This window comes from Malassezia japonica, chromosome 3 (assembly GCF_029542785.1).
Source record: "Malassezia japonica chromosome 3, complete sequence".
In the NCBI taxonomy this organism is placed as follows: Eukaryota; Fungi; Basidiomycota; class Malasseziomycetes; order Malasseziales; family Malasseziaceae; genus Malassezia; species Malassezia japonica.
Genome location: NC_083372.1, coordinates 434,869 through 458,548, shown reverse-complemented (window position 1 = coordinate 458,548; position 23,680 = coordinate 434,869). Strand labels below are relative to the sequence as shown.

The 23,680-nt window shown below is 66.7% G+C and overlaps 11 protein-coding genes across 11 annotated transcripts; 7 read left to right on the top strand and 4 right to left on the bottom strand.

Moving 5' to 3' along the window:
* Nucleotides 1-19: 19 nt before the first annotated feature.
* Nucleotides 20-4,761, top strand: MJAP1_002084 (oxalate--CoA ligase; the record flags this gene model as incomplete). Its single annotated transcript, XM_060266027.1, has 3 exons — nt 20-77; nt 103-577; nt 600-4,761. 3 exons carry the CDS (start codon nt 20-22, stop codon nt 4,759-4,761), a joined length of 4,695 nt encoding a protein of 1,564 aa, XP_060122010.1.
* A 15-nt stretch (nt 4,762-4,776) lies between these two features.
* Nucleotides 4,777-6,255, bottom strand: MJAP1_002083 (uncharacterized protein; the record flags this gene model as incomplete). The annotated part of the gene is made up of 1 exon (XM_060266026.1): nt 4,777-6,255. The coding sequence occupies one exon, from the start codon at nt 6,253-6,255 to the stop codon at nt 4,777-4,779; it is 1,479 nt and encodes a 492-aa protein (XP_060122009.1).
* Nucleotides 6,256-6,965: 710 nt separating this feature from the next.
* On the top strand, nt 6,966-9,065 carry DEF1 (RNAPII degradation factor; the record flags this gene model as incomplete). Its single annotated transcript, XM_060266025.1, has 1 exon — nt 6,966-9,065. The coding sequence occupies one exon, from the start codon at nt 6,966-6,968 to the stop codon at nt 9,063-9,065; it is 2,100 nt and encodes a 699-aa protein (XP_060122008.1).
* A 386-nt stretch (nt 9,066-9,451) lies between these two features.
* On the top strand, nt 9,452-11,380 carry MJAP1_002081 (uncharacterized protein; the record flags this gene model as incomplete). Its single annotated transcript, XM_060266024.1, has 1 exon — nt 9,452-11,380. One exon carries the CDS (start codon nt 9,452-9,454, stop codon nt 11,378-11,380), a length of 1,929 nt encoding a protein of 642 aa, XP_060122007.1.
* A 38-nt stretch (nt 11,381-11,418) lies between these two features.
* On the bottom strand, nt 11,419-13,044 carry UBP6 (ubiquitinyl hydrolase 1; the record flags this gene model as incomplete). The annotated part of the gene is made up of 4 exons (XM_060266023.1): nt 11,419-12,022; nt 12,045-12,700; nt 12,723-12,980; nt 13,003-13,044. 4 exons carry the CDS (start codon nt 13,042-13,044, stop codon nt 11,419-11,421), a joined length of 1,560 nt encoding a protein of 519 aa, XP_060122006.1.
* Nucleotides 13,045-13,135: 91 nt separating this feature from the next.
* NOC2 (Nucleolar Complex 2 protein) lies at nt 13,136-15,216 on the top strand (the record flags this gene model as incomplete). The annotated part of the gene is made up of 3 exons (XM_060266022.1): nt 13,136-13,180; nt 13,203-13,494; nt 13,517-15,216. The coding sequence occupies 3 exons, from the start codon at nt 13,136-13,138 to the stop codon at nt 15,214-15,216; spliced, it is 2,037 nt and encodes a 678-aa protein (XP_060122005.1).
* A 119-nt stretch (nt 15,217-15,335) lies between these two features.
* On the bottom strand, nt 15,336-17,915 carry MJAP1_002078 (uncharacterized protein; the record flags this gene model as incomplete). The annotated part of the gene is made up of 3 exons (XM_060266021.1): nt 15,336-15,348; nt 15,410-17,557; nt 17,581-17,915. The coding sequence occupies 3 exons, from the start codon at nt 17,913-17,915 to the stop codon at nt 15,336-15,338; spliced, it is 2,496 nt and encodes an 831-aa protein (XP_060122004.1).
* A 206-nt stretch (nt 17,916-18,121) lies between these two features.
* Nucleotides 18,122-20,843, top strand: VIP1 (inositol hexakisphosphate and diphosphoinositol-pentakisphosphate kinase; the record flags this gene model as incomplete). The annotated part of the gene is made up of 2 exons (XM_060266020.1): nt 18,122-20,068; nt 20,091-20,843. 2 exons carry the CDS (start codon nt 18,122-18,124, stop codon nt 20,841-20,843), a joined length of 2,700 nt encoding a protein of 899 aa, XP_060122003.1.
* A 92-nt stretch (nt 20,844-20,935) lies between these two features.
* MJAP1_002076 (uncharacterized protein) lies at nt 20,936-22,097 on the top strand (the record flags this gene model as incomplete). Its single annotated transcript, XM_060266019.1, has 2 exons — nt 20,936-21,348; nt 21,371-22,097. 2 exons carry the CDS (start codon nt 20,936-20,938, stop codon nt 22,095-22,097), a joined length of 1,140 nt encoding a protein of 379 aa, XP_060122002.1.
* Nucleotides 22,098-22,151: 54 nt separating this feature from the next.
* On the bottom strand, nt 22,152-22,640 carry MJAP1_002075 (uncharacterized protein; the record flags this gene model as incomplete). Its single annotated transcript, XM_060266018.1, has 3 exons — nt 22,152-22,456; nt 22,479-22,547; nt 22,571-22,640. The coding sequence occupies 3 exons, from the start codon at nt 22,638-22,640 to the stop codon at nt 22,152-22,154; spliced, it is 444 nt and encodes a 147-aa protein (XP_060122001.1).
* Nucleotides 22,641-23,045: 405 nt separating this feature from the next.
* On the top strand, nt 23,046-23,670 carry ubc8 (E2 ubiquitin-conjugating enzyme; the record flags this gene model as incomplete). Its single annotated transcript, XM_060266017.1, has 2 exons — nt 23,046-23,134; nt 23,157-23,670. The coding sequence occupies 2 exons, from the start codon at nt 23,046-23,048 to the stop codon at nt 23,668-23,670; spliced, it is 603 nt and encodes a 200-aa protein (XP_060122000.1).
* Between the last annotated feature and the right edge of the window lie 10 nt (nt 23,671-23,680).

The window sequence follows — 23,680 nt, the reverse complement described above, 5'->3', positions numbered from 1 at the left end:
CTGTGCGCTCTCCACCGCGATGCTGGCGCGGCTGCTCGCGCACTGCGTCGAGCAGATCGCCCTGGACGGCGAGCAGGGTGCGTTTATTTGGGCTCAAGACAGGTTCGGATGTAGAGCGCGTGTTCCAGTTTGTAGCCGAGTGCCTCGCGCGCGCGAATGTCGGCGCGGTCCTCGACGCGCCGTACCGTGCCTATGTTTGGGACGCGCTCCTCGCGCATCCCCACGTCTCGCTCGGCGTCGAGGAGGCGGCGCACGCCAAGAGCGCGAAGCGCACATCGGTGCTAGGAAAGTCGAGCGAGGTGCCGGTGCCGCGCAGAGTGGACAATGCGCCGCTCGCAGAGGCGCAGGCCAAGTACCGCGACGCGCTCCGCGTCCTGGTCGACGCACCGATCGTGCGTGCAAAGCTCACCGGCGCGCGCGACGCGTCGTTCCTGTCCGCCGCCGCGTACCACGTCCTGCAGCACGTCAGCCGCGCGCGCGCGGCGGGCCTCACGGTCGTCGCCCTCGGCGCGGCGACGCACTATGACCAAAAGACGGTCTACTACCTCGTCAAGGCGCTGCTCGAGCGCGATCTTGTGTACGTCTTATGCCTAACGCAGCGCCAAGTTTTCTGCGCCGGAAATGGGGCACGTCTCCAACTACATCGTGTGCAAGGCCTATCTGGCCGACAATCCCCAATGGCGCGCGCAGCAGGACGCACTCGGAGCGGACAGCGACGGGGTGGGCGAGCCGACGTACGTCGACGTCGACCGCCTCGCGATCGAGAAACACGAAAGCGACGACGACGACGAGCCGATGTCGGATATGGCCGTCGCTGGCGACACGGCCCACGAGCACGAGATGCTCGCGTACCCGCTGCTCTCCGACGAGCAGAGCCGCGTGTGGCTGCACTCGCGACAGGACCTCCTTCGCGTACGCCTGTACAAAATGCTGCTGCGCTCGCGCGCCCACATGACGCCGCGGCGCATGCTCGCCCTGCGCCTGGGGCTGCGGCCCGTGCAAGGCAGCAAGCGCGCCTTGATCGCCTTTCTCAACCGGTACATTGCCGCGGGCTACGTCGAGCGCGTGCGCGTGCAAATGAGCGGCGCCTCGCCGCTGTACCTGCGCGCCACGCCACACGGCCTCGCGACCGCGTTTGGGGAGCAGGACGCGGCGGGGGACGCGGCGCAGCACGGCCTTGATGCGTGGCGCATCGAGCGCGAAGCGACCATTGAGCAGCAGCTCATCGCATACATATACGCGGCCGGCAACAAGGGGTGCACGCTGCACGACCTCGCCGAGCATTTTCACGCCTCGACCGACATGAAGCGCATCATTGAACAGATCCTCGCGCGGACGACCGCACCGCCGTACACGCCCTATACCATCTGCGCGCCTTTTGAGCAGGAAGGACGCGAGCGGCGTGTGCGGTACTATGCATTTGCGGGGTTCCAGGCACGGTGCAAGAGCGACGGCGTGGACCTCGCGACGGGCCTCGGCCTCGCCCCCGGCTCGCACGTCCCGATCGCACCGGCGACCGTACCGCCCCGCCTGCCTGGCGAGGCGCTGTTTGCCGACAAGGCCGCGTACCGTGCGGCACTCGACGGGATGCAGCGCCGCGAGCTTGGGTTTTTCCGCGACGTCGAGGGGCCGGTCGCGCTGCACAAGCGCAAGTTTGGCAACGTCGATCCGGCTACCGGCCAGGCCAAGCGTGGCCGGCCACGCAAGGTGCCCAAGGCCGAGCCCGACGAGGCGCCGCCGCCGCCGCCGGCGGTGGCGCCTGCGCCTGCGCCTGCGCTGCCCGAAGTGGTGCCTAGTGCGGCGCCGAGCGCATGGTCGCAGCTGCAGCCGGCCGCGCCGCGTGCCGATGCGCGGCGTACGAACCTGAGCACGTTCCACCGCAGTGCGCTGCTGCTCGATGTCGTCGAGCGGGCCGGAGGTGCGGTCGACGAGCTCGATGTGCCGCGGATGCTGAAAGAACAAGGCACGACGTCGACCGACCTGTCCGACCGCACGACGCGGTCCAAGGTCATCAAGGAAGCCGTCCAGCGTGGGCTCCTGCGCACGACCAAGGTCCAGCGCGAAGTCGGCGACGTGCACCGCCAGCGCACGATCCTCTACGTGCCGACGTTGAGCGACAGTGCGCTGCAGCAGCATGTGCGCGACGTTGTGGAAGGGCACACGGCGCGCGGCACGATCAAGCATGCCGACGTGTCTGCCGCCGACGCCGGCCTCGCTGCCGTGCCGTCGTCTCTGCCGTGGGCGTCGGAGCGCAGCGCTGATGAGCTCCTCGACGACCCGTCGACGCGCGAGGCATTTGCGCGCCTCTCGCACGTCCTGCGCCCCTTTTACGGCTTCTTTCACGGAGCGGCCGTGCGCCTGCGCCTCTTTCACGGCGCGGCGCTCGCGGCGCACGCGGACCCGCTGCTGCTGGACTATTTTTGGACCGCGTGCCCCCTCTGGACGTACGTCGCGCTGGTTCCGGTCAAGCTGCGCACACGCACGGTGGTCAAGGCGGTGCTCGGCGCACAGAGCCGCACGATGCCTGTGCGCGAGCTGCCCGAGCCGGTCGCGCAGCGCCTCGGCCTGCGCCGCATCAAGGCGCACGCCACGCGCTTCCAAAGCTATGCCGAGCAGCTCGTCGCGCTCGGCTGCGCGGCGCGCGACCGCGACGCGTACCGCCTGACGAACCCGACGCTAGGCGATACGACGTACGACGTGCACACGCCCGACGGCTTTGACGCGTACTGGCGCGCGCTCCACGAGACCTATGCGCGGGAAGACGGTCCCGAGGCGCCGCTCGGGATCCTGCACGCGCGCCACGCGTGGCAGGACTCGTTTGTGCTGCGGCGGCCGCAGAAGCTGTTTCTGCGCCGCTTTGTGCAGCATGCGCCTGACGACGCGCTGATCGACCGCCTGGCGCATGCGTGCCTTGCGCCCCGCGACGCGGTCGCCGCGTACTTTGCTGCGCCGCGCGCCGCGCGCCCCGCCGACGTCCTCTCGCACAAGGTCGCGCTCCGGCGCGCGCAGCGCGAGAGCGAGTTTGACGCGATGCTCGCCGCGGAGCAGGCCGAGCACGCGGTGCCCGAGGAGCGCCGCGAGGCCGTTGCGCACCTCATTGCGCAGCACAAGCGACGGTACCTGCACGGGCGCGAGGCGCTCGCGCCTGCCGAGCTGCAGGCGCGGCTGCGCACGACCTTTTCGGCGCGCCCGCCGAGGCGTGTGCGGCGCACGGTGCCGCGCACGCGCAGCGCCATGGCGTGGACGCCCGAGCGCCAGGAGCTGCTGCGCGACGCGTACATTGTCCTGCGCGAGCGGCACCATCATGCGGGCGGCGTGCCCGACTACTCTGCGCTGCTCCAGCTCACGCCCGGCGGGCAGGAGAGTGCGTGGACGACGTGGCGCGTGCGTCTCAAGCAGCTGATGCACTCGCGCACCGAGCAGGTCTCGCTGCGCCTGCTGGAGCGTGCCTGGGCGCCGCTCGTGGCGGCTGCGCGCGCGAGCGGCGCTCTGGACGACCCCCACTTTCCGCACATGACGTCGCTCGATCTCGGCGCGCACGTTGCGTACCTGCGCGCGCACCTCGACAAGGGCGCGGTGCTTGCGGCGCACGCGGACGCGGCGAAGCACGTCACACTGCCGCTGCGCCTCGGCGACGAGGCGGCGCTGTGGGTGCCGCTCGTGCCCCGCACCTCGCTTGCGCTCCCCAGCGAGAACATGCCGATGGTGCACCGCTTGCAGGCGCAGCGTGTGCGGCCTCTGAGCTGGGCGACCTTTTCCAGCACCGAGCACGCGCCGGACGGCGGCGGCTGTGCGCGTGCGGCGGTGCGCATGCTGGTGCACGCCGACGCTGGCGCGGTGCAGCACCTCGCGGCGACGCTCGGCGAGCAGGCGGTCGACGCGGCGATCGCGCAGCTGGTCGCGGAGCGCGTCGTGCGTGTCGCCGGCGAGCGCAACGGGCGTGTGCAGCTCGTCTTTACCGAAGAGTGCATGCGCGCGCTGCAGGAGCCGTACCTGCTCGCGACGATGCGCGACGCGCAACACGCCGCGCGCCGCCTCTTTGAGGCGGGCCGTGCGACGGCGCACCCCGCGGCGACCGACGGGGAGACCGCGGCGTGGATCAGTCTGATGGACGCCGGCGCGGTGCGTGCGACGCTCGATATGGCGCCGCTGCACGAGCTGCGCAAGCGGACGCAGCTCAATGCGCGTACGCTCGACGACGTCGAGACCGAGTGTGCGGTGCATCTCGCGGCCGCGGGCGAGATGCGCGTCCACGCCGAGGTGTCGCCCGTGCCGTGGCCCGCGCCGTGCGGGTCGTTTGCGTGTGCGGACGACCCCCGCGGCGTGCCTGTCGCGAGGCTCGCGCCCGACGAGCTCGCCGCTGCCGACGGCGCGCTGGCGGCGGGCGCCGCGTACGCCGTGGGCTACGACGCCCCCCGGATTGTCGCGGCGGCGCACCTGTCCGCGTGGACACTGCCCGGCGCCGACGGCCGCTTTTTGCCGTGTGCGTGGCGCGACATGGACGGTGCGCTGCGCCACGATGTGTGGGCGCAGCGTGTGCAGCTCGTCCAGAGCTGGGTCACGTCGCGCCCCGGCCTCTCGCTGGCGCACCTTGCGCTGCAGCTGCGCCCCGCCGTCGACCGCCTCGAGCTGCTGGAGCTGGTGCGTGGGCTGCAGCATGCCGGTGTCGTGCGCGTGCGCGCCCCGCACCCCCTTGGCCTTGCGCCCGACGAGGCGACGGCGCTGGACGTCGGCGCGTGTGCGTGGTTTGCCGTAGTGTAACCTTTACTGTACAACCTATTTCTCGAGTGGGCTCGCCTGGTTCGAGCCAAGCGCCGCGATGCTATTTCGTTTCGACGGCGCGTCGTGCGACATGGACGGGATCCGGTAGCGGCCGTCGCTGGGGCCCTCGTCTGCGCGCAGTGTCTGTTCCGGGAACATGGGCCGCCGTGGCGAGACGCTCGCGCTGCGTGTGCGCGTGTCGAGCACCGGCGCGCTCTGTGCGATCCCCGGGCTGGCGAGCGGCGCGCCGGTGCGGCGTGCGCCGAGCGTCTCGCGCTCAAAGTGCATCAGCTCCGCGAGGAAGCCAATGTTGGGCGACGTCGTGGTGCGCCGCTGCGCGACGTGCGCGTACGCCTGCTGGAGTGTCCAGCGGTGTGCATGGATCAGGTACGCCATCACGATCATCGCCGAGCGCGACTTGCCCGCGCGGCAGTGCACGTACGCCGGGCACGAGTAGAGAAATGCGCGGTCCAGGAACGCGCACGCCTCGGCGAGGCGCTGCTGTACGTCCGGCTGCTCGACGACGTCGCGCAGCGGGATGCGCAGGTACTCGCGGAACTGCGTGCGCAGCGCAAGCTCCGGCGCCCCCCCGTCCTCGATCTCGAGCGCGGTGTTGAGGATCGCCCGCACGCCGAGGCGCTGCAGCTGTTGCACGTGATCGTCGTTGGTGATGTTGGAGCCAAAGTAGAGGAAGCCCGGGATGATGGTCGAGACGTTGAACTCGCCCCAGTCCTCTTGGTCGTGGGCGGTATTGAGCAGTTCGGGCGCGGTCGCGCGGCGCGCCGAGAGCGGCGCGGCGCTCACCGGGAGGCCCGTCAGGTCGAGCGGCTTGAGCGAGTGGCGCGGCGCGGCGGACGTCGTCTCGCTGATGCGCGCGGGAATCGGGGGCGTGTCGCGTATGCCCGTGTTGAGGCGCGGGAGGCTCGGCTTGCTCGAGCGGCGTCCCTCGACGGCCGCGTGCGGGAGCGCGAACGGCGTCGGGGCCATCGCCGACATGCGCCCGCCCGGGCTGCGGGGCGGCGACAAGGCGAGTGCCGGCCCGGCGGCCGGGCGCTCGGGCGCGGTCCGTGGCGAGACGGCCTCTTCGGACGGCTGCGGCGCGGTAAAGAACTCGGCGCTGCCCGGAGTCTGGCGCAGGGCGTGGAGCCCCCCCCGGACGTAGTACAGGCCGCGGCGCGCGTCGCGCAGGAGCGGATTCGCCGCGGCGAGCTCTGCGCGGCTCTCCTGGAGCGCCTCGAGGAGCTGGAGGAGCATGCGCCCTGCAAAGCTCGAGCAGTCCTGCCGCTGCGAGGCCGCGCCGGGCGTTTCGCTGTCGGACTCTTCAAAGAGCACGACAATGTCCGTGAACCAATATACATCAAAGAGGGCCTGGAAGTGAGGATGGTGTACGATATCGCGGTGGAGCTGGCGCGTGCGGCGCGCGCGCACCTCGTGGAGGCGGCGCGTGCCCGCGTCCGAGTGGATGTAGGAGGAGAGTGAAAAGTCTTTGGGCATCGCCGTCGGCGACGCCCCCCCCAGGCCGCGGTGCGTGCGCCGGAGGAGGAGCGTGGGCACCTGCAGGTTGATGGACCCCTTGACGTGTCCTGCGCGCGCGCACCCCCCCGCCTCGCTGCCGTACGCGCATCCAGAGAAGGAGTGTGACGGGCGTGTGTCGAGCAAGAGGATCGGCGCGTCGTCGTGCGCGTCAAAGCGCGGCGCATGCCACGGGCTTGCTGGTGTGTATGGCGTCATCGGCTCGGAGGACGTCGCGGATCCCGGCGCGGGCGACTGTGCGCTCACCGCGCCTGCTTCCGAGCACCGTATGCGCTGAAAGAGGGCGTCTCCCCCAATCTCCGACGCGGGCCGTGTCGGCATGGCGCTGTCCATGTGTTTCTTGGTGTCCAGTGCGCCTAGTGGCCGCACTGGGCAGTGCATATCGCGCCGTTCCTCGTGAAGCAGAAAAGGACAAGCCGCAGGCCATCCGCTGCGCGACCGCGCCAAGTAGTTCGTCGTCGGTGCGCCGACGCTGGCAAATCGGGGGATCGGCTCGGCCGAAGTCAAAATCACGTGCCGGGAAGACGGATGCGTGCGGAACGCCACGAGCCGTTTCCATCGCCCTTGATCGACTCAGGGTTCCCTGCAGCGAGTACGACGAGTGCGTGCTTGACGAGCTGCGACATATACTACACGTTTAGGCCTACACTAGTGCCTTTATAATTGATCTGATGTCGACACCGCAGAGTGGCGCCGCACCCCGCCGTGCGCCGAATCCGCGGCGTCGTGCCGCCCCGCGCAACCGCAGCGCGAACTCGGCCGCAGACGACACGGAGCAGGTCAAGGCGCTCCGTGCAAAATACACGAACCAGCTCGGCATGCTCCAGGAGCTCTTTCCGGACTGGTCCGACGAAGACCTCTTGTTCGTGCTCAACGAAAGCGGCGGCGAAGTCGAGACGGCCGTCGGCCGCATCAGCGAGGGCCACGCCGCGCAGTTCGCGTCGGTAAAGACTAAAAAGCAGACCCGCAAGGAGGCTGCCGCGGCTACCGTCGCCGCGCCGGCCGCCCCGGCGCCGGCCGCCGCTCCGCAGGAGCCCGCGGCACCGGCGCGCGCCCGCACCGCCGAGCGCAGCGCCCGTGGCCGTGGCGCACCGACGCAATCTGCCCGCGCGGGCCGCGGCGGTTTCCGTGGCGTCGGCGGCCGCGGCGGCGCGGCGGGCGGCGGCCCGGTCGCGACGACCACCGACACGAAGCCGATCACGACCACTGCACAGGCGTTCAACGTGAGCCAGCCGAGTGCGAATAAGGAGCGTACACAGGAGAAGCCCAAGACGGGCATGAGCTGGGCGCAGGTCGCGCGCCCGGTCGAGCCGAAGCCCGAGCCGCCCGCTGCGGTCGAGAGCGCCGCTGTGCCGAGCGCGCCGGCGCCGCAGTCCGCGCCGGAGCCTGCGATCGACAGCGAGATTACGCAGCCCGCACTCGTGGCGGCCGCCGCGCAGATGGCGGCGCCCGAGGTGCCGGCGTCGGCGCCGGTGCAGGTGCAGCAGGCGCAGCAGCAGGCGCAGCACCAGCACCAGCACCAGCAGCACCAGCAGCACCAGCAGTACCAGCAGCAGCAGCAGGCCCCCCGTGCCCGTGGCCGCGCGCAAAACGCGCCTGTGGTCATGCCTGGTGGTGCCTCGGCGCTCGACCGCCTTGGTGTGCAGTTTGGCTCTCTGAACTTTATGGCGGGCGACGACGGTGAGCCGCTTGCTGCGGACGAGCCCGCGCCCCGTGCCGAGCGTTTCGAAGTGGACGGCAAGCGCGACGAGTCGTCGTTCCAGCAGCCGAACCTCGACGCGTTCAAGAGCAATGCGTTTGGCGGCAACGGTGCGTACGGTCTCGGTGGCCGTCCCCAAGGCTTTGAGCAGGCGGAGGAGCTGCCTGCCACGGCCGCTGCGCAGGCCCCCCCGGCCGGCGCGTTTGCCTCGTCGTCGATCTACAACACCCCCCTCGAGACGCAGCGCAACAACCTGCCGTACGGCAGTGCGAACACGGTCGGCTCTGCTGCGCTGCACCCCGTCCGTGCGGATGAGCGTGCGTCGCCTGTGGCGGCGGCTGCCCCCCCGCCCCCCCCCGCGCTGCCCACGCATCCCGATGCGCAGGCGCAGCAGCCCTTCCCGAACGTGATGCCCTACTACTACCCCTACTACATGCCCAACCAGTTCCAGCACTATGCTTCGCCTGCCGGAGGCTTTGGTCAGTACCAGGTGTACGGCGGGCAGCCGCAGCACCCCTCCAAACCCGAGCAGACGCCGCCTGCGAGCCTTGCGTCGGCCTACTCGCACCACGGTGCGCCTGTCGACACGAGCGCCGTGTACGGCACGCAGACGCCGCCGCCGCACTTCCAGCCGCACAATGCAACCAGCGCATCGTACGACTCGCAAGGCTTTGGCCAGCGCATGCCCAACCTCGGCCACGCGAACAGCGACTTTAAGCTGCAAGGCAACGCCGAGGCGGACGCCGGCGGCCTGCCCGCGCTGACCAACTTTTTGACCGCGGGCCAGACCCCCCAGGGCTCCATCCCCCCCCAGGCCCGCGGCAGCGCGCAAAACAGCACGGCGACCAACTCGAGCCCCCTCGACTACCGCTCCTTTGACGGCAAGTCGCCCGCGGGCGGTGCGAACCGTGCGCAGCCAGCCGCGCAGCCCGGCGCGGCACAGCCTGCGCCGCAGCAGCCGGCTCAGCAGCAGCATCCCGCGTACTACCAGCAGTACGCGGGCAACTTTGGCCACCAAGGCAACGCGTACAACGGCTATTCCTACGGCCGCCAGCAGCCCTACTGGGGATAAGCGTCCGCAGGGTGGTCCCCCTCCCCCTGTGCCATAGCGGAAACCATTGGCTGCATCCTCGTCGCGTGATGGTGTCGTTCGTTTGCCCTACACGTGACTATAGAACCAATCAGCGCGTCCACCGCCGCACGCAGGTGGGCGTTTGATTGGGGGAACGGCGCTGCCCCGCAGGTAGATGTTGTCGGCCGACGCGTCAGCTGGCCGCCGCGCTGGGGTGCGCGGCCGTGCCCTGCGCCGGCCCTTCCATCCTAACGCTCGCGCACCTGCCCTGGAGAACGCGCAACGGCGCGGACTTGGATTCGAGAGCACTTTTTTTTGACGGGAATCGCACCACACTGCCGAACATTTTTCGTCTGCGTGTGGTGTAGAGATTCGCCGCACTTACCATGCCGACCGACCCCGATCCGATGTTGTTTCAGCAAGGGGGGGGACGCGATTTGTACGACACGAGCTTCCCCCCGTCCTCGCCGATGAGCTCGAGCGGGCTGCGTGATCCGTTCCAGTCTCAGCCCGTGTTTTCTGCGCTGGGACTCGACACGATCGGCGGCGAGCCGTCGCTGCACCCCGGCGCCATGCTCTGGCAGGACCTGCGCAGCGAAGCGCACGAGACGAGCGACTCGTGGACCAATGCGTCCTCGGACATGCTCCCGGGCGTGTCCAACCTCAGCCTGAGCACGCCGTCGCAGCGATCGCAGACCATCCACTCGATCTCCTCTGAAGACACGATCGGAGACACAGCCACCGTCCTTTCCCCTACGCGCGAGGCGCAGCAGACGCCCATGACGCCGATCAAGAACGTCTCGCGCGGCGCACAGGGCATGTCGCGCCCCCCCTCGCCCCCGATTTCGTCGCTGGACGACGAAACTCCGATGAAAGCCCCCGACGAGCCTTTTCACGGCGCATTTCTGTACGAGCTCAGCGCCACGCCGCCGAGCATGATGCCCCATGGCGTGCCCCCTATGACGCCACTCACCGAGGCACGGCGCGCGACGATCGACGACCCACGCTCCCTCCAAAACCACAGCGTGCGCACGCACCGCTCGGGGCCGAGCATCTCGTCGTCCTCGGCGATTTCCGCGTCCACGCCCGAGTACGGCTCAGCGCACAGCATCGCCTCGTCACTCGACCTGCGCTCGCCAGGCTTTCCGCACGAAGGCCACGGCGAGCGCATGTCGCCCCACAAGGCGCCCACCCTGCCGTACGGCGCGGAAATGTACGCCGCGATGCAGCACCACCAGGCCCCGCCGTACTACCAGGTGCCCTTTACGCCACAAAGCGCCGCGGCCATCTCGCGACAGGGGCTGCACGGGCCCATCTCGCTAGACGAGCCGTTTGGCACGCCAGAGCAGTTCATGTCCCCGCTGAGCTCGGGGGGGATGCCGCCGTACATGTCGCCGAGCGCCGTGCCGCCGTACATGTCGCCGTTGCACTCGGGCGGCGGCGCGCCGCCGACCATGTCCCCCGGCCTCCTCTTCCAGGAAAGCGGCGCGCCAGGCGGGCCCAAGGTGATGTCGCGCGTCGCCTCGGCGCCGACGCTCCACTCCCCGCTTCCCCACTGGTCCGCTGAGCAGGAGCGGGGGATGTGCACGCCGCTGCAGGAGCCCATGTCCTTCCCGGCGTCGCCCGCCTCGCACTCGGCGCACCTCCCGGTGAACTCGACGGCAATGGCACGCAAGTGCTACACGCCGTACGCCAAGACGACGCCGGCCCTGTACGGCTCGCCGCTGGAAATGGACCCATTTTACGTTCCGGGCGGACTGAGCTCCTCGAAAAGCATGAATGCGATCGGCTCCCCTGTTCCCCTCTCCCCCATGACCCCGTCGGCGAACCGCCGGCGGTCGCGCATGCCCGAGAGCACAAGCATGCCGGGCGAGCAAATGACCTCGCTCCTCGAATACGAGGCCGCACAGAGCGCCGCACGCGCGCGGGGGCGCAATGCTGGGCCGCCGCCGCTCGTCGTGAGCAGCGCGGACAAGCTGCACGTATGCCACTGTGGCCGCCGGTTCAAGCGCATGGAGCACCTCAAGCGCCACAACCGGACGCACACACAGGAGCGGCCACACAAGTGCCCGGTAGAGTCGTGCGGCAAGAGCTTTGGGCGTTCGGATAATCTCGCACAGCACCTCAAGACGCACTACCGACCAGCGGGTCTGGTCAGCCGTGCGTCGGAGGTGGCGCAGCCCGAGCCTGTCGAGCCCGCACGGCCCCGCGACCGGCGGCACGACCCGTACGCTGCCGCTGCCGCCGCCGCTGCCGCCGCGTCGGCGGCGATGGGCGCCCCCCACGATATCAAGCCAGAACCCCAGGGCGTATAGCATTGCATTTCTATACATGTTTCATAGCGTGATCACCACTACGGCAGCGCACGCGCGCGGTACAGGAGAATGTACGCCACCGAGTCCTCGCCACCGCCATAGAGCGTCGAGACCTTGTCCGAGTCGACGACCGATGCCTTGTCGTCGTCAAACTTGTACCACTCGTTCGAGGGCAAGTCGGCGAGGGGGTCGCGCGACTCGTTCTCTTTGCGCACCCACGAGATATAGTGGCCGGCATCGGCAGCGGCGCCTTTGTGCGTCACAATGCCCACCAGCTCGTACAGCCCGCTGGGGTTGCACCCGGTGTCGCTGCGCAGCTCGGGGTCGATCAGCGCCTCGACCTCGTCGTGCTCCTTTGCACGCAGCGCACGCTCCTCTTCGTCGGAAATGGCGCTGCCTTCTTGGCGGGGCGCATCGCTCGGCGCATCGCTCGGCGCATCGCTCGGCGCGTCGCTCGGCGCACGCTGCTCCGTGCCATGCGCCTTGGCACGGCGGCGCACCTTGGCACGCTCCTCGCGCTCTTTGGCTACGGCCTTGCACTTGTGAGACACAGGCGCGAGGCGTTGCTGTAGGTCGGGCGTCGCAAAGGTGCTCGCATCGAGCTCCAGGGGGAACTTGACCTTGCGCATAATCTTGGTTTTTCTGGGTGAGCTCCGGCACGTACTTGTTAATGTCGCGGCGCCAGTAAAAGCGCACAAAGTGCACCGAGAGGTACATGGGCAGGCGCGAGATTCGGCTCTGCTCGTTGTAGATCGCAGTGCGGTTGAGCTGCTCCGAGTGCTTCTCGATCGGCTGCGTGAGGCTCTCGAGAATGCCCGCCGTCATCTCGTTGGTGGTGTTGGAAATGTTGCACTGGAGCACGAGGAAGGGCTCGTTGGCGCTCGTCGCCGCCTCTTGCGGCGCCTCGGGGCACGAGCGCTCGATCGCCATGTGCCCCGTGAGGTACTCGGGCACAAAGCGGTCGCCGCCACCCGGCGTCGCGAGGCAGTTGCCGAGCGCGTTCAGGATGCGCACATACACCTCCTCGGCGTCCTGCTGCGCGTAGCCGCCGCCGCCCTCGGCCATCTCGGCAAACTGCGGCGCGACCTTGCGCAGGACGGTGAGAAAGAGCAGCGGGGGGAAGGCGGCCGGCGCCTTGTTCAGCTCGCGGAACAGGTCGCGCAGCGAGGCGGTCAGGCCCGCCTCGCCGTCGCTCGCGCTCGCGCTACCCGCGTACGCATCGAGCGCGGACTGCAGCTCGGGGATGCAGCGCAGCACCTGCAGCGTCGAGTTCAGGTAGCACGTATTGCCGAGATTCGTGAGACCGACCTTGAGATTCGCCTGCGTCAGCCACACCACGTACCGCCTTGGCCAGGTCCTCGTCCTTCATATCCTCGAGGAACTGCACCGGCTTAGCCGGCGCCTGCGGCAGATCGCCGGCCATACCAAGCACCATGAACTGCTGGCCGACGCGCGCATTGAGCTTGGACAGGTCCGTGTCGTCCTTGAGCAGGCCGCCCTTGACCATGACCTTTTGGCGCTCGATCGGCACGCGCGTCTTTTCGGCGATCGCCTCTTTAAACGAAAGCCCTTGAGCAGAGGTGTCTAGATCGATATCGTACTGCGTCAGGAAAAAGACGTACCACCTGGCCATTGTGCTTCACCTTGACCGGAATCGTGCTCATCTTCGCCATCAAGCCCGTTCGCGCCCCGACGCGTCACGTCGTGCATCTTGCGTCGGCCGAGAAAAAAAAGTCCAGCTTGGGAGCAGCGACGATGGCCAAGGTCACGAAGCGTACCAAGAAGTTTGTCAAGAACCATGTACGTATCCCTACTCACACAGCTTGATAAAACGCTGCAGCAGCGGCGTGAGCACAAGAAAAAGTCGGCGCACGTTCGCGACCGCCACGCGAAGCAGACGCGCCGCCCGGCCGCTGTGGAGGACGGCGAGGAGGACGGCGAGGAGGCGGCGCCCGGCGAAGAGGGCGCGTCGAACGTCGACGAGTTCCTCCGGGGTGGATTTCAAGCGGATATGGGCGATAGCGAGGAGGACGACGACGACGAGGACGCCGCGGCGGCCGACGACGGCGACGACGACGACGACGACCGCCTGGACGACATGGAAGACGTCTCTGGTACGTGCCCATGCTGACCCAGACGCCGAGGAGCACGCGCAGGACCTCGAAAAGCTCAAAGAGACCGACCCCGAGTTTTACAAATACCTGCAGGAGAACGACGAGGACCTGCTCAAGTTCGGCCAGGACGACGACGAGGATGAGCAGGAGGAGGACATGATCGACGATGCTCCAGCCGAGGCCGACGAGGAGGACGAAGAGGCGATCCCGGTGGTGACGCTCGACATGCTGCGCCGCTGGCAGCGCGACCTTGTGCAGCACCACTCGCTGCGTGCGCTGCGCCGCCTCCTGCTCGCCTTCCGCTCGGCGGTGCACACCGGCGACGAGGGCGGCGACTATGCATACCGCATCGACGACGGTGCCGTCTTTTCCAAGCTGCTCATTACCACGCTCAAGTACATGCCCATGGTCGTCGAGCACCATGTCCCCTCGAAACGCGCGCCGGACGGCCGCTTCAAGGTCGCGACGAATACCAAGAAATGGAGCACGCTCGCGCGGCCGATCCGCAGTTACTTCATGAGCGTGATCCAGCTGCTCAAGACGCTTCCGGAGCCGGACATGGTGTATGTCGCCCTCACCGAGTCGGCCAAGATGATTCCGTACATGCACCACGATCGCCGCGTGACGCGCGACTATATCAAGCAGCTGCTGCACCACTGGAGCAGCGGCGAAGACAAGACGCGCCTCGCGGCCTTTTCGTGCCTGCACCTCGCCACCGCCTCGGCCTTTGACGAGGAGATGATCGACTTCTGCCTCAAGGGCGCGTACCACACGCTCGTGCGCAGCACGAGGCAGACGACGCCGCATACCATGCCGAATATTGTCTTGATGAAGAACACGGCGTGCGAGCTCTTTATGCTGCACCCCGATGCGTCGTACCAGCAGGCGTTTGGCTTTATCCGCCAGCTCGCCATCTCGCTGCGCAACTGCCTCAAGATCAAGACCAAGGAGCAGTTCCAGGGCGTGCTCAACTGGCCCTATCTGCACTGCCTCGACTTTTGGTCGCTGGTCCTCGCCAAGGCCTGCAGCGACGAGCGCGAGGAAGAGGGGCCGAGCCACATGCGCCCGCTCATCTACCCGCTCGTGCAGGTCGCGCTCGGCGTCGCGCGCCTCGTGCCCACGTCGCGCTACTTCCCGCTGCGCCTGCACGTCGTGCGCACGATGCTGCGCCTGATGCAGTTCACGCACGTCTACATTCCTGCAGCGCCGCTCATTCTCGAGGTGTTTGAGAGCCCCGAGTTCCAGCGCAAGGCCAAGGGCGCGACGCTCAAGCCGCTCGACCTCGAGACGACGTTCCGCGCGCCGGCCGCCTACGTGCGCACGCGCATCTACGCCGAGCAGCTCGCGGACGAGTTTGCGTTTGTCCTGCTCGAGTTCCTCGCGACGCAGGCGCGCAGCATCGCCTTCCCGGAGCTCGTGATCCCCATCACGGTGCAGCTGCGCCGCGTGCTCAAGACGGGGCACAGCGCGCGCCTCGCCGAGTCCGTGCGCCCGCTCCTGGACAAGGTCGTGCAGAACACGACGTGGATCGAACAGCGCCGCCAGGGCGTCGAGTTCGCGCCGGCGCACCACGTCCACGTCGAGCGCTTCCTCACGGACAAGATCAACGCCAAGGCCGAGGCGCCGCTGCAGAGCGCGCTGCGCCTCGCACGCAAGGTCCGTGCGCAGAAGCAGAAGCTCCTCGAGCAGACGGCACACGTCGTGGGCGATGACGAAGAATAGCTAGGTAGACGTACGGGAGTTGTACTCGGCCAGCGAGAGCTCCATCGCAAGACGCAGATCCGCGTCCTCCGCGTCCTCGTCGGGCGCGTCCAGGTGCCAGATCGGCGACGGGGCCGACGTCACCAGCGCGCTCTGGCCCCGGGCGCTCGCAGGGCGGTCCGTCGCGCGGAGCACCGGAGATTGGTGCGCCCACGCGCCCATCGGCGAGCGCCCAGCACGGTGCTCGGGCAGGGACGAGGGGCGCATGTCCGGCCACTCTTGCGAGCTCCCGAGCTGCAGCGGCGTGCTGCCCAGCGACGAGTGCGCCGACGACGGACTCGTGGCGAGGCGCGCCGACCGCGGCACGGCGACGGTGCGCAGCTTGCTATGCGGGCCACTCGTCTCGTTCGTCGTGCTCGCGCGGGGGCCGGCGTGGTGCAGCGTGTCCCACGCGCGCGACGGCGGCGAGGAAAAGGCCGTGAGCTCAGGCGAGGCGATCGGCGCCGCATCGCTGTCGCCCTCGCTCGCCTCGAGACGCAGCTCGTCATACAGCAGCTCGTAGGACAGCTCGTCGGTCTGCGCCTCTTCGCGCGACAGCATCAGCGCATAGTCCAGCGCCGCCTCGTCGTCCAGCGCGCCTTGGATCGAGGCTTGGGCAGCGTCGCGCCGCGCATGCGTCGCCTGGCGCTCGCGCCGCTCGGCTTGCAAGAGCTCCTGCTCTTCCTGCACCGCGCGATCGAGGTCCATGCGCATGCGCGGCCGCTCGGCGGCACGCGCGCGGCGCGCGGGCACCGCCGCCTTGATTTCCGCGGCGGGCGCCTCGGCGGCAGCGGTCGTGCGCCAGGCCAGGACCTGGGGGCCGATCGCCGCGACAAACAGGTCGTCATCCGCCACAATTTGGTTCACACGGAAGCGCGCGGCATGCTCGGGGCTCAGCTCGCCACTCGCAAGCATGCGCGCAGGCTGCCGCCGTGCCGTGCGCTCGTTAAATACGCGGACGACGTGCCCGGTCAGCGGATCGAGCGCCTTGACCGTCCCGTCCTCACTGCCGGCAAAGAGGAGCGACGGCGTAATGTCGAGCGCGGTGATCGCATTCGTATGGCCCTCGAGCACGAGCGCGGGCGCGGCCTGGGCGTCGCCGACGACCAGCTGCGGCGCGGCACACTGCTGCCACGCGAGCTGGTCCGCCTCCTGGTACGCCTCGCCCGCGTCCCACTCCCAGATGCCGATGCCGCCCGAGGCGGTGCCGGCACAGACAAACTTGTGCTCTTTGAAGCGCGCTGCGCGCATGCGTGCCAGCAGCGCCGCAGGCAGGCGGCCGGTTCGCTCGCGCACGTCAAAGTCGCAGCGGATGCTCGTGATCGGCGAGATGTTCGGCGCACCAAAGACGGTCGTTCGCACCTCGCCGTCGAGGATATCATGCCGCAAAAAGACGCGCGCATTGCGCATATGGACCAGGAACGAAAGACGGCGCTCCTCCTCGACGTACGTATCGAGCACGAGCGCGTCGATGCACGGCGCATCGCTCGGCGCGGCGTGGGCGGGGATGTGCAGGCGCTGCGCCTGCTGGAGCGCGGCGCTTTGCGCGCGATCCGCCTCGCTGAGCGCCTCGTGGCGCGCGCTGCGGCTATTGTACAAGGCAGAGAGCGCTTTGGCCTCGACCTCTGTCCAGACGCACACGGTCCCGGAGCGGCACGCGGCGAGGAGCACGCCGTGCGCAGGCTGGTATACGAGGCAGTCGACGGGCCCGTCGCTCGGCGCATTGGCTTTGCGCTCCGTGTGTGCATGGCCTTTCCAAATCGGAACGTCGTGCTTCGCGTGCCAGATGTACACGGATCCGTCGGCAGCGGCCGTAGCAAAGGTCTGTGCCGCGTCGCCCGCCTGGGAGAGCAGCTGGCGGTGGAGCTCGGTCGAGCGGCTCACGCCATGCGCGCCGCCGTGGCCGGCTGGCGCCGGAAACGCGATCGCAGTCACCGGCGCATTGTGCCCGGCGCGGCGTGCAAACGCGCGATTGCGCACTGTACCGCGTGCACTTTGGCCACGCCAGTCGATCATGGTAAGACTAATATCGCCAGAGCGCTGGCCCCACACAATGCGGCTCGCATGCGCGTCGGTCGCGAGCGCCGTCGTCACCGGCGAGAACTCGACGTTGGGCTGGCCGTTTGGCCCCAGCGACGCGAATCCAGACGCGTCCAAAAAGTCCTTGGCGACCTTGCCCGTGAATGCATTCGAGCGCGATGCGACGCTGAAGCCGTACGACAGCGAAAGAACAAAGCGGCGCGACGCGGACAGTGCCAGCGCATCGAGCGTCGCGATGCGGGGATCCGAGAGAATGGTCGGTGTGCGTGACTTGCGCCAGCGTCTGGGTCAGCCGCGTAAACGTACCGCAACAGAGCGACGCGCGCGGTATATTCTGCCTTCCACGAGCTTGCGTCCAGTCGTCGGAGGGCTGGCGCGACGCGCAGCGACGTGCACGCCGTATCGCCTGCGAGGACGCGCGCCGCGATGCTCTCTTCGCGCTCGTCGAGGCCAAACGCCACGGCAAACGCCGTGCGCCACGTTGTATCCAGCTGGAGGATCGCGTGCCATGTCCGGCACACGCCTGCACACACGCCGAGCGTCTTGGGGTCGAGAAACGCAAAGACGCGCGCTAGTGTCTCGGGCGCGAGGTCGTCCATGGGCCCCGACGCGCGGGGCGCACGGCGGCCTTTGTGTGGCATCGGGTCTGCATCGTCGTAGTAGGTATCAGGGAATTTAGAAGGAGCTAGTAAAGTAAATCTGTCGTTCTTTTCGGGGGAGTTTGGGTCGAGCAGGCGGTTCATACAAGCGACGTTGTCAAGAGCGCCGCCACACGCGACGCGCCACGGCCGAGAACGCACGGGCCGCCTGCGCACTGTCCAGCGGCACGTGCTTGGCTCCGTTCGCCATGCAGCCGATCCGCCTGGGTGTCGCGGCGATGGACCGCAAGGCGCGGTCCAAGCCGATGCAGAACATTCTGAACCGTATTTTGGCGATGGGCAACTTTGAGGTAGTCAACTTTGGCGACAAGATGATCCTCGACGAGGAAATTGATAGCTGGCCGATTGTCGACGTGCTCATCTCCTTCTTCTCGACGGGCTTTCCGCTGGAGAAGGCGATCCGGTACGTCGAGCTGCGGCACCCCGTGTGCGTAAACGACCTGAGCCTCCAGACCGTGCTGTGGGACCGCCGCGCGGTGCTGCAGATCCTGCACGCGGCGGGCGTGCCGACGCCGCGCAGCGTCCACGTGAACCGCGATGGGGGCCCGGAGCTCGCGCCAAAGCTCCTCCAAGACATTCAGGACCGCCTCGGGGTGAACCTGCGCGACTGCGCGGTGCCGAAGCAGTTCGAGATGCGCGACTACGATACGCTGATTGTGGACGGGAAGGAGATTCGCAAGCCGTTTGTGGAAAAGCCAGTCAGCGGCGAGGACCACAACATCCACATCTACTTTCCCAAGGATCGCGGCGGAGGCGGCCGCCGCCTCTTTCGCAAGGTCGGAAACAAGTCGTCCGAGTTTGACGCGGACCTCGTCGAGCCGCGCTCCGACGGCTCGTACATCTACGAGGAGTTCATGGACGTCGACAACGCCGAGGATATCAAGGTCTACACGATTGGCCCCGACTTTGCGCACGCCGAGACGCGCAAGTCGCCCGTCGTCGACGGCCTCGTGAAGCGCAACCCCGACGGCAAAGAGATTCGGTACATCACCGAGCTCTCGCCCGAGGAGCGCGAGATGGCGCGCAACATTAGTCTCTCGTTCAAGCAATTCATCTGTGGCTTTGACCTGCTGCGCGTCAAGGACAAGAGTTACGTGATCGACGTAAACGGCTGGAGCTTTGTGAAGGGAAACGACGCGTACTACGACAAGTGCGCCGAGATCCTCATGGCCTTTTGCCGCAACAGCACGATCGAGCGCCCGATGCGCCGCCCGAGCCAGGTGGTGCAGATGCTCGAAGAGACCTCGTCGTGGGTGCTCAAGGCCAACGTCACCGTCTTCCGTCACGGCGACCGCACACCGAAGCAGAAGCTCAAGCGCTCGTTCAAGGCGGGCGATCCCGCCGCCGCGCCGATCCTCGCGCTGATGCACGGCTGCCGCGAGGAGATCATCCTGCGCCAGCAACTCGAGCTCGTGTCTGACGCGCTCGAGGCCTCGGCGCAGATTCCGGGGGCGAATGTCGACGACCTGCACTTTTTGATCGATGTGATCCAGCGCAAGAAAGACATGCCGGGCACCAAGATCCAGATCAAGCCCTCGTTCAACAAAGAAACGGGCGAGCTGGAAAAGACGCAGCTCATTGTCAAGTGGGGCGGCGAGTTTTCGCACGCGGCCCGGCACCAGGCGCGGGACTACGGCAGCAACATGCGCCGCGACATGCTCATCATGAACAAGGAGGCGTTGAACAACTGCACGGTCTACACCTCGTCCGAGCGCCGCGTCTCGGCGAGCGCCGAGATCTTTGCGGCAGCCTTCCTCAACGGCGACGAGGACGACGGAAACGTCAAGCCGCGCGAAATGGTCGTGCGCAAGGACCTGCTCGACGACTCGAATGCCGCCAAGGACCTCATGGACAAGGTCAAGAAGGAGCTCAAGGCGTGCCTGCGCCCCGACTCGCCGACCGCCGACCAGCGCCCGGACGGCTGGCCGGAAGACCTTCCCCCGCCCGCGCTGATGGGCGGCGAGATCAAGCAGCTGCTTTTGAGCCTGCGCGAGACGATGTACAAGAACTATGCCGCACTGGACGTCGACAAGATCCAGGAGCGCTGGTGCACGCACGAGACCCCGGCGCTCTTCCGCGAGCGCTGGGAGAAGCTGATCCAGGACTTTGAGGACCAGCCGAACGAGCCGTCGCGGGTACGTATACATGCTAACACAGGCGAGTGAACTGTCGGATATGCTGTCGCACGACGGCCTGCACAACCGCGTCTTTTTGGAGCGCATCTTTTCCGACGAGGGCGAGGAGCCGCGCCTGAACCGCCTGCACAACCTGTACCGTATGAGCCTCGCGCTGTTTGACTTTGTGTGCCCCCGCGAGTACGGTATCACGCGCGACGAAAAGGAGCAGATTGGTCTGCTCACCTCGCAGCCCCTGTTGAAGAGCATCATTGGCAACCTCAAAGAGAGCTCGAATGTCAAGGGCCTCTGTGCGCTCTACTTTACCAAGGAGTCGCACGTGCACACGCTCCTCAACCTCATCCTCTCGTCAGATCTGAACGTGATTATGCCGCGTCTGCCGCCGCTGGACTATCTCTCGAGCATTACGTTTGAGGTCTACGAACGCGAGAGCCCCGTGAGCGCCTCGTCGAGCCCCCTGACCATGTCCGCCGCCGAGCCGTCCAAGCCCGAGCGCTCGCTCGTGATCTCGGTGTCGGAGGGTGCGCACAGCTCCGAGGTACTCTTTATCAACCTCGACGCACGCCACGCACTTACGCCATTGCCTAGCCGGCCGCTTACGTCGCACATGGACTTTGACTCGGCGATCGCCAAGCTCTCGACACACTCGCAGAAGCGCCAGGACACCGAGACCGCGCGCGGACAGGTCGAGGGCGCGACCGTCTTCTTTGGCGAGCGCGACGAGGACCAGCGCGTGGTCCCGATTCCCCGCAAGGAGGACGCCGACACCGACTAGCCTGTCCAGTAGCCGCTCCGCGGGGTTAGTATCACGTGCCGATTTGAACACCGACCGCGTCGGCGCGAAGAGTTTCATTATCCGCACACACTATGGGATCCCGAGTGTGTGCCGAGGCGCTCGCGCTACGGATACGGCATACTGCCTTCGCGCCTGTCCGGTATGCACCCATTGCGGTGCGCCCGGCACTGTGCACGCACATCCTCCGCCCGGCGCACGTCACAGGGCTGGGCCTCCATGCCCCCGTGCACCGGCTCCACACGACCCCCCTTCGCTGCGAGGAGCAGCGCCCCGAAGGAAAGGAGGTGAAGCCCGCGGATGAGGCGAAAAAGTCTCCGACGATCCGTGAGCGCATCAGCAACATGTGGTCGACAATCAAGTACCTCTTTCGCTTCTACCTCAACGGTGTGAAGCAGATCTGGCGGAACCGCGAACTGGTGAAGGAGGTCAAGAAAGACTTGGCGGCGACCGGCCGCGATATGACATACGAGGAAGGAATTTTGATGTACGTCGCACTACTGACCCAGCCGTACACATGCTTCAGACATGTACAAACTGCCGCTCTTTTTGCTCATCCTGGTCACGGTGGAAGAGCTGCTTCCGCTGATGGTGATTTATACCCCATTCCTGCTTCCCTCTACCTGCATTCTGCCGAGCCAGCGCCTAAAGATCCGCAAGCGATTCGAGGTGCAGCGCGAGGCCTGCATTAAAGAGCTCAGGGCGATGATCGCCGCACAGCCCCAGCTCGAGCCGCCGTACGACGAGCAGCTCGCTGGCAAGACGCTCTCGCTCCTTCCTCCCGAAGGCGTCAAGAAGCTCATCAACGTCTACAACCTCTCGTCCTGGGGCGGCACTACGCTGATGCGCAGCCGACTCGTGCAGCACATGAAGCGCCTGCGCGAGGACGACGTGCGCCTCGCTACCTCGAGCCTGCTCAACGAGCCCAAGGAAGAGTCGATTGAGCTCCTGGCTGACGCGTGTACCGAGCGCGGCGTCCGTGCCGTGAATGTCAACCTGGACGAAATGGTGCAAAACCTGCGACGATGGCTCGAGTCGACCCAGGTCGAAGTGCAGGTGCCCGACCTGGAGCTCGCCCTGACGCCGGCGCGCATCTTGGAGCTCGGCGCGTCCGAGACGGATCTCGTGGAAGAAATCAAGAAGGACGAGGAGCAGAGCGTCGCAGAGCAGACCAACACCGTGGTGAAGGAGGTCGTGGAACAGGAGAAGCGCAACGAGGGCGAAAAGAAACCATAGTCGCTCTGTACCAACGATTATTGTGCATGCGGCACAAAGTAAGCCTACTTATACTTAGTAGCTATCGCCTTCGGCACCTTCGCCAGAGAAGCCGCACTCTCGCCGGAGGATCGCGGCGCGCTGCTTCTCCCACTTTTCCTTCGCGTCGCTCTCCACGGCGCACGCTTCCAGCAGTTTCGGCACAGCCGCGGGGGGTATGGCAGAGGCGACCGACGCGGGCACCTCGTCTTCCTTTTCGAGGTCGAGCTCGCCGAGGAGCACGACGTTCTCGCCACGGATAATGTACAGACCCTTGGGGATATCGCCGTACCTGTTTCCCAAGTACACACGCTCGATCGTCTCGTGCAGGAGGAGATTGGCTGCGTCAGAAGCACGACCTACCAAACTGGTCGTACGACCGCAGGATGCCGATCAGCTTGCGGCCATCGCGCAGGATAACGATCACTTTTTCTGTCGTGAGAAACCCCACATACTGTCCACACAGTCAACGAGCGCACCCGACGTGGTAAAGGCGATATTCGCCAGAATGTCTTTGGCCTCCATCGTCGTCACAAAAGAACGACGAGGGCCACGGCATCCACCTCCATTAGAGGGCATATCGCCGCATCATCCTGATCTCGCTCGGGATCGCCTCTAGAACGCCCGTTGTCGGTACGGATCACTCTACTTATGTCTATGGTGTAAAATGGGGCCTAGGCTCAGGCTTCGTCGCGAGCACGTCACCCAGGGCCGCGATGGGATGATCGCCAAGTGGAGGTATGCTTAGATCCACGTACCGCCCTGGGCGCGCTTAGCCAATCGGACAGAGGGGCAAGGAGGGTTAGGGGCCCAAGCGCGGGGTGCCGCCGCGGCTATCATCTTAGATTTGGCTGTGCATCCCTTGCTCCTTCTCGATCGTTGCGAGGCCGTTGCACATCAACATTCTTTCCGTGTGTAAGCCCATTGATCATGATGCGTACCGGTGGTACACCACGCGCAGGGACAAATGCCCACCACACGAGTCCCAAGCGCCGTATCGAGATGGACGTGATGAAACTGTATGTCGACGTGCTCACGCAGCCTCATGTCCGACTATGAGATTACCTTGGTGGATGACAATATGCAGGACTTCCATGTGCAGTTCAAAGGACCCTCGGAAAGTATGTGTGGCGTAGAGACTGACGCAGCTCCGTATGAAGACGGCGTGTGGCGTATCCATGTCGAGCTCCCGGAACAATACCCGTACAAGTCGCCCTCGATTGGATTCGTGAACAAGATCTTTCATCCGAACATTGACGAGGTGTCCGGTTCAGTGTGCCTGGACGTCATCAACCAGACATGGTCGCCCATGTTTGACTGTATCAACATCTTTGAATCGTTTTTGCCTCAACTCCTCCGATACCCCAACCCTACGGACCCACTGAACGGCGAGGCGGCCGCATTGCTGATGAACGACCCAGATGCATACGACCGCAAAGTGCGTCAATGCGTCGCGCAGTACGCGAGCAAAACGGCGGGCGCCGCAGCCGATGCGGACGCCGACGAAGAAAATGACGACGCCGAAATGAGCGACGTAGGAAGTATCTCGGATTAATGAGGCAGTG